Source organism: Xenopus laevis, chromosome 7L (assembly GCF_017654675.1).
Source record: "Xenopus laevis strain J_2021 chromosome 7L, Xenopus_laevis_v10.1, whole genome shotgun sequence".
Classification (NCBI taxonomy): Eukaryota; Metazoa; Chordata; class Amphibia; order Anura; family Pipidae; genus Xenopus; species Xenopus laevis.
Genome location: NC_054383.1, coordinates 22889305 through 22903049, shown reverse-complemented (window position 1 = coordinate 22903049; position 13745 = coordinate 22889305). Strand labels below are relative to the sequence as shown.

At 38.3% G+C, this 13745-nt stretch overlaps 1 protein-coding gene across 3 annotated transcripts in view; it reads right to left on the bottom strand.

The window, feature by feature from the left end:
* Positions 1–511: 511 nt before the first annotated feature.
* The window catches only part of col17a1.L (collagen, type XVII, alpha 1 L homeolog), a 50388-nt gene continuing 37154 nt past the window's right edge, over positions 512–13745 (bottom strand). For all 3 annotated transcript variants that reach the window (XM_018225218.2, XM_018225219.2, XM_018225220.2), the window contains 15 exons: positions 12953–13012; positions 12473–12526; positions 12292–12369; positions 11701–11748; positions 11460–11600; positions 10895–11011; positions 10102–10185; positions 9619–9717; positions 9219–9383; positions 8646–8792; positions 8139–8387; positions 6191–6334; positions 5669–5740; positions 3302–3364; positions 512–2355 (listed from right to left, as the gene is read on the bottom strand). In XM_018225218.2, coding sequence (XP_018080707.1) covers positions 2306–2355; positions 3302–3364; positions 5669–5740; positions 6191–6334; positions 8139–8387; positions 8646–8792; positions 9219–9383; positions 9619–9717; positions 10102–10185; positions 10895–11011; positions 11460–11600; positions 11701–11748; positions 12292–12369; positions 12473–12526; positions 12953–13012 — 1571 coding nt within the window. In that variant the 3' untranslated portion in view covers positions 512–2305. The remainder of the gene's footprint in view (positions 2356–3301; positions 3365–5668; positions 5741–6190; positions 6335–8138; positions 8388–8645; positions 8793–9218; positions 9384–9618; positions 9718–10101; positions 10186–10894; positions 11012–11459; positions 11601–11700; positions 11749–12291; positions 12370–12472; positions 12527–12952; positions 13013–13745) is intronic.

The window sequence follows — 13745 nt, the reverse complement described above, 5'->3', positions numbered from 1 at the left end:
ATGTTTACGTGATTTTCTAGTAGACTTAAGGTGTGAAGATCCAAATTACGGAAAGACCCGTTATACGGAAAGCCCCAGGTCCCGATGATTCCGGATATTAGGTCCAATACCTGTACTTAAAGGAGAAATAATGTCTGGCAAATATTGCTATTAATGCTGTATATTATATAATGAACTTACTATACTAGCAGAGAGCCACAGCAGCCCCTAAAACAGAAATGATCCAGAAGTTCTAAGTTGTCCACAGGAGCTGCCCATCTTGGATTTTGTTTGACAATTGTTGAGTGTCTATGATACTGCACACACTCAGGCTGCTCTGGCCAGGTTTAGGTGGTCTTTAGAAATCATCAGAAAATAAAGCTAATATATGTCTGAAAATGGGGAGCTACAGGGGCATCTCCAGAGGAATAAATCTTCACTGTTGACCTTGGTCTAGTAAAGAATTTCAAAACATTCGATTTTTTTTAGCAAAATTAGCTTTTCATGGGAACATAAAGTTTCACTGTTCAACTTTTTCCCAGTATAAAATTTTATTGGTTGCTTCAAAGTCGTCACCAAGGTTAAGATAGATATACAGCCTTACAACGCAAGAACAGCATATGAAGGTCTCGCCATCATACTGTAAATAGTGCTTGGAACCAAACTTATTGTAAAGGGTTGTTTTTTTAATTCAACATATTAATTAAACATAAAAGAAATGTTTGCAGACAAATGTAAATTACTCAAAAAATATCAATGCATTTATAGTGTACAACGTTTAAAAAAAAAAAAGGACAATTCAAACAAAACATATTTATTCCAGGAACTAATGTAGAAATTGCGAGGAAATTATTTTTCCAACTAGATGGTCGTTGCAATGGTCAATATAAAAACCTTTGGATGATTGCAAGCCCAGCCTATCCTTCTAAATAATAAGCATCGATCCCATTTATCCTTGTTTTTTGTGTGACCAGTCTTCTTCTGAAGCTCGGCTAGATGCTGGTTGCAGTGGTCTATTTTAACCGCTTGGAAGTCTTGCAAATCCCTCCTATCCCTCTAAATAATGAACATCTGTCCCATTTACCCTTGTTTTGGTGTAGTCAACATGCTGAAGCTCAGCAAGATTCTGGTTGCAGTGGTCAATTGAAACCCCTTGGATGTCTTGGAAGCTCATCCTATCTCTCTAAATAATGAACATCTGTTCCATTTACCTTTGTTTTGGTGTGAGCAGCCTTCTTCTGAAGCGCAGCTAGATGCTGGTGCAGGGGTCAATGGAAACCCTTTGGATGCCTTGCAAGCTCATCCTATCCCTCTTAACAATACATATATATCCTATTTACCCTTGTTTTGGTGTGGCAAACCTTTTGCTGAAGCTAAGCTAGATGATGAGTGGTCAAAACCCTTCGGATGCCTTGTAAGTCCATCCCTCTACAAAATGAATAGACCATTTACCTTTGTTTTGGTGTGACCAGCCTTCTTCTGATGCTCAGCTAGATGCTGGTCCAGGGGTCAATGGAAACCCTTTGGATGCCTTGCAAGCTCATCCTATCCCTCTTAACAATACGTATCTATCCTATTTACCCTTGTTTTGGTGTGATTAGACTTATCCTGAAGCTCAGCTAGATGATGAGTGATAAAACCCTTTGGATGCCTTGCAAGCACATCCCTCTATACAATGAATATCTATGAGACCATTTACCCTTGGTGTGACCTACCTCCTTCTGAAGTTCAGCACTAGGGAAAGGGGAAGCATCCTCTAATTAGAAACGGTAAGAAGGATGTTTTAACTTTGAAACTACAGTCCACCTAGTTCAATTGTATTACTGCTACACTTATTTTATAACAGGCAGCAGTGCCAACAGATGCAGATCTACTAGTGTTCTAATGGGACCTGGGCGAAGTTCTCTTAGATGTAGTATTCCAGTGTGCACTTTTCTACCAAACCCCTCCCCCCATCCCTTGGTGCTGCTCAAGAATTACATTTTAGAAATGGCCCTGGCAGCCCAAAAAAGTACATGAAAATACATTTCAAAGAATACCTTGTCAATTGTTTCTACATTATAATATTATTTACAATTTTTGGATGGTTAAGGCAATGTTGAAATGCTTAGTTCACACATTTAATAGTAATATTTCATAGGGGCACAAAAATGTAGAATCAGTATAAGTAAACATAAATTATTGTCTGATGCTTCAAACACGTTGGTGAGCATTGGCCATCGCCTTCTGTTTTCAGAGCAGTGAGTGAGGTGCTCTCTGAACATTTCAAAGGCTACAATGACGTGAAGCAAAACAGTCTTTGGAATCAACGATTGATGGTTTTGTGTCAAACGCCGAGGCTTCTTCTTTTACGCTTTCCCACATAAAACGTGTCCCCTGAAAGGAAAGCGATAACGTGAACATCTCTATGTTATGGTGTGAAGCACTGCATGTGTTTCATTATCTGTTAATATGGGTCAAATCACCCAGACTTCCCATGAGTCGTTCCTTATATTCTAAATTAATTATAATTATAAAAATATATTTATTTTCTTAAATCTTTTGACACATGGAAGCAATTATCACCTGAAACCTCAGATGCCAATGTGCCATTGCCCTGAGGATAGATGCTCAGCCTGGTCTTCTAAAGTTATTTTAGACTCTCCAGAATTGTTAGAAGAGAGGATCAAGCTGGTCTAGCAGAGTATTAATTTATATCTTGGAGGGCAAAATCTCTAATTGACCCCAGTAGAGGATGTTTACCCCCCTAGAGGTGCTCAAATGTTATGCAAAGTAGACCAAGCCTTAAAGGAGTTGGGTAGAATGTTAATTTGTTCTCCTAGATACATCTGGAAACTCAGACTGAAGATCACTATGGGTGAGATATGGAGTGCAAGCTTACTTGTTCTCATGTGTATTTTTGAAACTATGTGGTTCATAGAACAGTGTTTTCATATACCTGTAGCCCAAAAGAGCGGCTTTAACCAATGTTCTCAAACCACTGCCTTATGACCTTTATTTCCCCTTAGGGGACAGCCCAGTATTTTGAAGGGCTGCCTGGGTCAAAACTGCCTGTCCGGTTTTCCTAATTAGGAAATCCGGGAAGGATTCCCTATGATTGCCACGACAATTGGCCGATCGCTGCGTCATAGCCCTGCCCCGACGTCATTGCCCACCCCCTGCGGGTCTCCACCGGGCTAAAAGGTGTCCCTTTATGTCTATATACCTCATTTTGCACAATTAAATTCCATTTTACTTCCTCCCCTTCTAGAGTTGATACAAATGCCCTAAAACTATCCCTGGTATAGGAAAACATGTTAAGAAGTTTTAGACAATTACATACCTTTCTCTCCTTTGTGTCCTCTTGGTCCTGGCTCACCAGTATATCCTGTTGCCCCTCTATCACCTGTACAAATAAAGTAGCAACCAATTCATTCATTGTTTTTGTTACATGGGAAATATGTGAACATATTTTTATTTGTTTTTATATTAGTGGCAGATTGAAGTGAAAGTTCAAATTAAAAAAATTAGAATTTTGAGCTATTTCGACTAGGGAATAGTCCAAATTCGATTCGAATTTGAATATTCGAATATCAAAATTTATCATTTTGACCTATTTGGAGTCAGTTGGTGGACCTTCGAACCGAATTCGATCGAATACAAAGTTACTACGATTCGAACAATTCAAATTCAAACGGAAACGGCCTATTCACCCGAACAATAAAAACTTTTGTTTTATAAATTTTGGTTGGTCTTTTTTTATTCAAATTTCGATGTTTTTTTTAATTCGAAATTCGATCCTTGATAAAGGAAATTCGAAGAGGCATATTTATCAAGGGTCGAATATCGAATTGGAAATACTTCGAAATTTGAATTCAAAAAAGACCAACCGAAGTGAAGTCAAAGGGTTTTTTTGGGTCGAAGAGGTCCGTATTCGGCCGAATTCGAATCGTACGATCGAAGGAAAAACGCATTCGGTCTAATTTGATTCGAGGTTCTAGGAGGTCCCCCGTAGGCTAAAACAGCACTTCGGCAGGTTTTAGATGGCGAATGGTCGAAGTTGAAGTTTTAAAGAAACATGATAAATTTCTATGTTGAAGTTTTTTCAAATTTAAATCGAATTTGGACTATTCCCTAGTCGACGTACACAAACAATAGCTCGAAATTCAAAGTTTTTAACTTCAAAAATTCACCTCGACCTTTGATAAATCTGCCCCTTAGTGTTGTGTTTTAATAAGAAACAGTTATAACTTGTTTGTTCATTATATCCATATTAAAGAATGAGCCTCACTGGTATAAAAGTCCTGACAATTGCCTTTACAATCAGCCTTACTCTGTGCAGCCCTGCCCTTCAATGTGCTCCTCAGGGTACATTCATTACAGACACATATTCCATAAATATCCGGTGGGAGAAAATAAGCTTTGTTATCATAGCAGTATACCCTCCCTTTTTAACATGAGTTTAATGAATGGGGAGTGTACGTTTTGCCTATTGTTTTAATTAAGAAATACTTAATTTTTAAACCGAGAAACCTCTGAATAATGTAGCTGGTGGGAAGGAAGGGGCTTGTTTATACAGAGGCCTCCTCAGTGCACTGCTGATTATAATTGTGCTGGTGTAGGAAGTAGAATTTAACTTCAATTTAGACTTCACCCCGTTTAGTGCGAACAATGGCAAATATTTCTTAAAGGGGTGGTTCGTCTTTAATTTAACTTTTAGTATGTGGTGTTCATTATTTATTCTTTATAATTTTTGAATTATTTGCCTTCTAATTCTTTCCTGCTTTCAAATGGGGGTCACTGACCCCCATCTAAAAAAAGAAATGCTACAAGTAAATTGTTATCGCTACTTTTTATGACTCATCTTTCTACTCGGACCTCTCCTGTTCATATCCTAGTCTCTTATTCAAATCAATGCATGGTTACTAGGGTAATTTGGACCCCAGCAACCAGATTGCTGAAAAGGCAAACTGGAGATAAAAAAACTCAAAAACCACAAATAATAAAAAATTGCAAAATTGCAAATTGTCTCAGAATATCGCTCTCTACATTATTATCAAAGTTAACGCAAAGGTGAACAACCCCTTTAATCAAAACAATATTCAGTCGGCACAAGCCCTATTTATTGAACTAATGTTGAAATGGGATATAATGGTCCCACACAATTCTTCTATCATGTTCTCTTGTAAAAACTTACATTAGTCCTTAAGGAAGCATCTTACATAGTCCTTACATGGATCATTACAGCTGGTAGTTTAGATTATTTTGTCCAATCTACCTGACCATAACTCTGACTACAAGCCCCCCACACAGAATGTTTGATAGACTGTCCTGTGATCCATTTAAATCACAGTCAGTCTGGACAGAAAATCCAGCCTGCTCTTATCTACCATTAGTAAGAGACTTTAAGCCAGACAGGGAGTAACAGTGGTCAAACCTGCCTCCCATCCTTCATCAATCAAACAAACAAACAGAGTAGTGCAATTTAGTCAACTTTGCACAGTGTCTAACCAATAGGACTGCAGATGAATTGCTCAAATATCCAGCGAACCTTCCCATTACAAATAGCTTAAATAATGCAAGATCTGTTTGTAAAAGTCAAATGTCGGGTGTTAATGTAGGACATTTTAAAAAAAGCACTGGAAAACACATTCCCTGTAATTGTAAGTGTTTATACATAGTGGGTTGACTAAGGACAACTGTTTCTTACCTTTGGTTCCTGTGAAACCTCTTTCACCTTTCTGTCCCTGAAGACCAGGGGGTCCCTGAATTGTACCATGAGCTAGAAAAGAACACACTGGCTATTAGCATACGTCTTTTTCCTTAAAGCAGTGATCCCCAACCAGTGTCTCATGAGCAACATGTTGCTCTCCAACCCCTTGGATGTTGCTCTCAGTGACCTCAAAGCTTTATTTTGAATTCCTGGCTTGGAGGCAAGTTTAGTTGCATAAAAAAAACAGATTTATGGCCAGACAGAGCCTGCTGTAGGCTGCCAATGCACATAGGGTTATCAAATAGCCAATCCCTTCCCTTATTTGGCACATTCGAGAACTTTTTTCATGCTTGTGTTGCTCCCCAACTCTTTGTATAGTTAAATGTGTCTCACAGCTAAAAAAAAAAAAAGGTTGGGGATCCCTGCCTTAAAGTAAGCATCTTTGGTATTGAACCCAGGTCTATAAATAAGAAATATATATATACAGTAAATATATATTTATGCCTGGGGGTTGGTTACCTCTGAAAAGCTCCATGAGATCAGTAGTTATATTTGCATGGGTTGCATATAATTGGCAGATTCCAGGTGGTCCTTGAGGTCCTGGAGGTCCTTGAATATTTGCTCTTCCCAAGTTGTATGTTACCTCTGCCAGAAGCCCTTGATCTAAACGATACAGATTTAAGAAATGGAATTAAGAAATAATGTCACAATTATAGAGAAAATAACTGATCACTCTTGCCATTAGGCTCCACTGCCTGACATCACTCAATATATATATCTGTCATAGCTACGCCTACATGCTTAGTATTGACTTACCTCTACTAGTGATGGGCCAAATAAATTCGGCAGGGCCGAATTTGCGGCAAAGTTCCGCTTTCACCACCGGCGAATAAACTCACAGAAAATTCACTGGAGAAAAATCCGCCACGCCGAAAAAATTTGGGCGTGCGTCAGAATAGTCGTGCGCATAAACATTGTCAAGCATCAAAATTATTATACTCCCATTGACTTCAATGCATTTGGCCAAAATAGGCACGCGTATAACAATTGTCGCGGGCGTCTAAATTGACACACTTCAAAATAATTTTGACGCCTGTTGACTTCAATGCGTTTCGCTAATTATTCTTTGTTTCGCAGGAAATTCACAAGTTTTCCGGCGAAACAGAAAGGCGTATTCTGCGCTATTGTACATAATAAAACATAAATAAATGAACATTGCCATTTCCTTCAGATAGGTTGCAGCCCCTCTAAAAACACAAACCCCTCACTTATTGTATTTAATCCAAGGGAAGAGAAATGATCAGCTAGTTAGTCAGTTGTTGGCGGTACAAAGTACTACAACCCAAAAGCTGTGGCCTTTAAAAGCCTTTACTAATGTTGTTGCATAACTACCAATTGTTTTTGTTCTTATTGTAGTTAAAACACTGTAGCAAATTAGGGATATAGCTAAATATTATTTCCACTAGTTAGAGTTGTAAATTTTCAAACAGGAACATGTCCAAAAACACACAAGCAGGGCCAAGGTGCACCACCGTTAGTTTTCAGGTAGGGCAGCAATATGTCTTTTTCTTTAAATAGCACTTAGTCATGGAACTATTACTGATAATGCTAGTGACAGCACGAAACGAGTAAGGCTATATTGACTATTCCAATGAGTGACCATTCATTAATTGACTTTCTTTCATCCCATGGTCTCAAAGGAGGTGTGGGCTTGAAAAAAGCCAACTGAAAAATGGATTCTGTATCACACAAAAATGTCTACGCCAACTGAATTTGTTGTAATGACTGCAATTGTTTGCACCAGGTCTGAGGTGTAAAGCATTGCCTGATTTTTGTTTAGCATAAAATAGTACCTTTCTAAATGGTGTTATAAGCGGTTAGTAAGGGATTCATTCACGAATGACATGCTAGGTTTAAATATTACATTTTTAAGTGGTCCTGAAAAATAATATGATCAACCCTATCTTTTTGCTTCCTAACACTGGGAAATTTAGGGGGTTATTCATCAAAGTCCGAATTTATCTCATTATTTCTATTAAAAAGGTTCAACCAACTCAGAATTGCCGATTCGAAAAAATTGCTAAAATCAGTTTGGGCAAAAAATCTTATTTTCCTGTGAAAAAAAGTCAAATTTTAAAGCCAAAAAGTCAGATTTTTTGGTGCCAAAAATTTAAAAAAAATCAGATTTTTCTCCAAAACTCCGCATAGACCATGATATTGAAATGGGATCTTTGTCATTGACTTCTACAGGACCCCGACAGCTCGGAGATGGCAGATTTTTGAAATCTGACTTTTTTGAGCCTCAGGGTATAATAAATTCCGAAAAAGTCGGATTATTTTTTGGTAAAAAAAAAAATCTTAATTTTTGTATTTGGAGTTTGATAAATAAACCCCTTACACTGTAGCCATCTCAGGTTTATGATCGGTCATTTTGAAACAGGTAAATTAGGCCTATCCCAAAGCTTACTCTGGATTTTTTCTGTCACTCGAGTTGCGACTTCATCATAATCCAGCAGGAATGATGAATCTGAGGATGAGGAGGAGCTTCCAGATGACTGGGATGCTGAAGATGAGAGTGAATAACCGGATGAAAGTGAAGACCCAGATGATGATGATGAAATGATGCCACTATCTCCCTTTGGTCCACGCAATCCTTGGAGTCCAGGAGGGCCTGGAGGACCTGGTGGTCCACTGATATATCTACGTATATTGTCGCCTAGAAGGAAAGTCATAAAACTCAAGTCACCAATGAGTTGTGGTACATTAGGTCGTGATTTTCCTAGAGTAGCAAACTGATATGAGCAGAAGCTGTAGGTAGGTTGAGGTGGCACGCTAATACACCATATCATATCACCAAAAATGTAGGGGAAAAAAAACTTATCTGTAAAAAAATATTAAATAACTATCTACTTCATATTTAGGAGATTCTGTTATTAAGACAGCTCCTCTTTGATGTAATTAAAAGTGCATTTACTTGTCAGGTATTCAATAAGCTCAGTTCGTAAGCGATCGCCACTGTAGGCATTCTCGGCATAAGAGACCAAGCCGCCCCCAGCAGCAGATGGTCCTGGTGGTCCTGGAGGACCTGGTGGTCCTGGAGGTCCTGCAATGTATCCAACACCTGGAAAAAAAAAGTGAGCCTGAAGATTTTTTTTCATAAATTACCCTTATGGATGGATTTACACTCCTTAGATCTTTCTCTGTGTTTTTCATGCATAAACTTTTCTTGCTCTTGTATTCTGGGTTATCTTTAGATGTTGCAAGGAAAACAGGCTTTATGGAGTTCCATTATATATCTAGTAGGACTGACCACTCTGCTGTCCTTGAGCTGTTGTTGATTGACTGGGAGCTGTCTCCATCTATCTTTGCTGTCGCCACCTTATTCTATTTCTTCTGCTGTCAAACATTTTTCCTACGTGCCACTGACGCTCTGTGGGGACCCACTCGGTGAGCAGTTACCTCTTCTTATACAGCTTTTAGTCTATTTTTACATATACATATTTTTTTAATCAAATATGAAGCTTCCACCTATGGAAAATGTACTTACTTTGCAGATATGATGCAATTTCCTCTGTTCCAAAACTAGTTCTGCTTGTTTCTGGATTTCCTGGTGGTCCCATAGGCCCAGGAGGACCTGGTAGACCAGTACGACCTGTACGTCCTGGTTGGCCTGGTGGTCCAGGTTGACCAACGATTCCTCTGAACTCAGAAGCTATAGATTTAAAAACAGACAGAAATGAATTTTAAAAATGAGGAATACCAATATGGTATATACTCCAGGTGGATGCAATTTAATTTACACAACATGCTAAACAAACTTCTCTGTTTGGTCAGAAAACATAGACTATATAGATCAGACTACAGTATGTCACATTGTGATAACCACAGATAATGATATTTTAATTCTAATTGTGTCCCATTTATGGCATCAAGAAGAGGATCCTTACTTTGAAGCAAAGCTGTTATATCTCCATAGCCAGATCCTGGCAATCCTGGCTGTCCTGGTGGGCCTGGAGGTCCTGGAAGACCAATCTGTAATCCAGAGTCTAGAAAAGCAGAGCATCAGTATTAAATTATCTGAAGGGTTTAATGATAGGAAGGAGTAATATTTAATCACAAAGGGAAATAAACACCTCCAAGCAAAGTCTACAGGAAGCATATTGGGCACTGCCACCCAAATAATGGAGATCTTGGCAAAACAACCATAAAGATCTGATTGTGTGTGCTAAAAGCCTGTATTGCATTACACATGCTCCATAATAATTCTGTATGTATCCTACATTAGTGTGTTTACAGTGAATCCCATCAATGCTTTCATAGAGTTTGAAGCATTGCTCTCTTTATAGTTCTTTAACAGTGTACATGGCATTAAAAATGGTTAATGATCACTAGTTATTCCAAGTTCTTTTAACAATAGAGGTTTAACTTACTCATTATGACTGAGAGGATATCATCATAGGTGACACTTGGACGAGCAAATCCTTGTCTACCCTCCGTTGAAGTAAGGCCAGATCCTACAAAAACAGTTTTCTTACTCACACTGCAGCAGTAAATGCATTGCAAATAATACAGCATGTATAAACCATTGCTGCTCAGATTAAAGAAAGGCTTAATTAGTAAATACCCATGCCCAACCATTATCTATTCTGTTAAGTGACATGTCCCTGTAAGACACACACTATGCAACATCCAATGACATTTCTTCGATAATATCAGTAAATGATAATTGTTGGATAAGCTTAAACCTGAAGACACATTGATAAACATATAGATATGTTTAGTTTGCACCAATTGTTTTCTGTTGGTTTGAGCATTATGATAAATATGTCTCCACCCATTCCAGTTTTCCCCTCATAGATCCCCTTTGATACTAGGGATTATAAGCAAATACCCTCAGCGCTATACCCAGAAACTGGGCCTGCATGGGCCTTGCATTGCAATATAATTTATACTTAGATTTAGTTAGCATTCGTCCATTATCTAGCATTACTTCAAAGATAGAGCTTTGAAAGCAAACTGAATTGCTCAGTTAAGTTGTCTAATCTTCAGCACAGTTGCTATAAGATCTACCGCAGCGATTCAATTTATTTCCATGTGTAGCTGGATCTTTCACTCCAGCTCATTCAGTTGCTAATTGGATTTATAAATGAAGGCCAATTGAAAAGTCAATAATAGAACCATGCCCCATGTGAGCTTCAAAATGTAAATAAAGTTAGTTCTAACCTCGAATGTAGCTCATTACACGGCTTGCCAGTTCAGCATAGTCAACATCTTGTCCGCTGTCTCCCTTTGGCCCTGGAGGTCCTTGAGGTCCAATCAAGTAATTTCTGACATTTTCACCTATGAAGAAAAGATATTCATTTAATGCTAAACAGTGTATTGAGATGTTTAAATAAGCATTTTTGTATTACTTCAAGTAGAATGTGCTGCATCTTGCTCACAATTTACCATTGCATCCATATTGGTAAATTGCACACAAGTTGTATATGACGGAGAGTGTGACTTGAGCCAAATCAGGCATGGTGATGCTTTCGGTGCTAGAAACATTGTTAGCATGCGATTCATTAGGTGCAAATCAGTTGTGTTTTCATGCTCATCATGCAAAAAGAGGCCTGAAAGTTAGACTTCCTTAAGGTATGTGTTAATTGTAAAACGTACTCATACTGTATAACCCACTTCAAAATATTGCTGCAATCATGTGTGAGGAGGTTAGAGTATCTTGATTTTATTTCAAAGACCTCTATCAAAGTCAAAGCTGAATTATGTTTTCTTCAATATTTTTTCTTACTTTGGAGATACTGAGCGATATATTGCTGGACTTCTTCAGCAACTCGGCCAGCGCTGCCAGGAGTGCCTGGTTGACCAGGGGGACCAGGAGGACCAGGAGGGCCAGGGAGTCCTTGTCCAGGTCTTCCACCGCCAGGAGGTCCTAAATAATAGCATGAATACACCAAATGTCACTTTGGATCTGTTGTATTATCTACAAACCAAATGTAATTGTTTGAAATGCATGTGTTATTCGTCCTCACCTCGTGAACTTCCTGGGATGCCAGGAGCACCTGGGATACCAGCTTCACCTGGAAAATATATGAATATTTAAGCCATGGACATAAAAGTAGAGACAATTTGAGTAGCATAGCAGCGTACAACATTCTCTTTATAACGGGTCAGTTATCTAGAATACATATTTTGTGGTGAAACCTATAATATTAAAGAAAAATGACATGGAACCCTCATGAAGGCTACAGGGTCATAACAAATTAAGGGACTCCATAACTTGATTGTGTAATTTACCTGCTGCCCCATCCAACACTTGTAACATCAACATTTTGTTTATATAGAGTCCTGATCATCAAAGGTTCATGATATCAACAAATGAAACTACTGGAAGTCATAAATTTACTAGGGGGATACGTTAATGCTTATTATATAGTGTACATAATGTACGTCAGTTGTAACATCTATTTGTACCATGGTTCTGGGGCTAGCCATTTATGGGTCTCAAAGTAAAGGATGGGATCTAACATCTCATAGGACAGGTGTCAAGTTATAAAACTTAACCACGGAAATTTTTTCTTCCACAACCCATAAATGTATTGTTTATTTTGTGCAACTCTTACCTCTTTCTCCTTGTGGCCCTGGTAGTCCTGGATATCCCTGTGGTCCTGGATTTCCTGGAGGCCCAACAGCAACTGGACCTAAAAATAATTACAATATGGGACTCAGAAATAACATAGAATCTTAACTGAGAGTAAATGTCAACTCTAATAAATGGATATTAAAATATATTCTGCAACTAACCATCACGACCTGGGGCCCCTGGAAGGCCTGGCTGACCTGGATCACCGGGAAGACCTAATAAAATTAAAAAGACAATATTCAGAGCCAGGGGTATTATATTGAAATTATATGTCCTACAACAAATGCAGAGTGGAGAACTTAATACTCTACTATATCCTAAATTGTGCATTTGGTACAAGGCATGAGAACGACTTGGGTTTCTCTATGGACTATTTTATTAGCAACTGTCAGCACCAGTGATATCGAACTTATCCCTTAGGTGGGTAGGTCATGCCCCCTGCTAGCTTTTCATTGGCAGATTACAAATGTACCATACATGTTTATAAGGCAGGTGTTGGCTTTGCATTTGAAAATAAAGTTTTAGAACTGACAATAAATGACTAGCTTGCTATGGTTTTACCCCAATGTGACCACTTTTGCTTTGTCCTTGGGAAGCACTGGCTGTACAATAAGATTTTATAATTAATTAATTGACTTTACCTGGATCTCCTGTAGATCCTGGCACACCAGGAGGACCAGGTGGACCAGAGAAAAAGGTTTCTGTTAAAACAATATCATATAATTAATATACCCAGAACTTATTTATAACAGGATATTCCTATATACTATGAATACATAGAGCTTCAAGGTGTTCACATTTGAAACATCTACCGTCTGCATCCAAGCCCATCATCTTTATTTGCAATGGACTAGTCTGTTACTAAGATCAGAAAGTGATATACAACGTAGGGCATCTGTTGAGTTTTCCAACCTGTCCTAGTCTAGTGGTAGTAACTAGTAAAATTGAGTAGCAATTTCTAAAGCCTCATCTAAGGGTAAAGGGAAAGGATTGTTAAAAAAAAATCAAGACCAGCCTGAACTGTTTAAAGGAATTGTTTAGTTTAAAAATAAAAACTGGGTAAATAAATAAAAAATGTGTTCAATATAGTTAGCAGAAAATGTAATGTATAAAGGCTGGAGTGACTGGAAGTCTTATATAATAGCGGAACACTACTTCCTGCTTTGCAGCTCTCTTGGTTTCCTGCTTTGCAGCTCTGATTGGTTATCAGTAACCAACTTTAGGGGGGCCACATGGATTATTACTGTTGCTTTTGAATCTGAGCTGCATGCTAAGGATCAATTGCAAATTCTGCGAACAGTTATGTCCCAGAGTTAGAGAACTGAAAAGCAGGAAGTTGTGTTCTGGCTGTTATGTTAGACATCCAGTCACTCCAGCCTTTATACATTACATTTTTGCCTAACTAAATATATTAGAAACATTTTTTATTTTGCA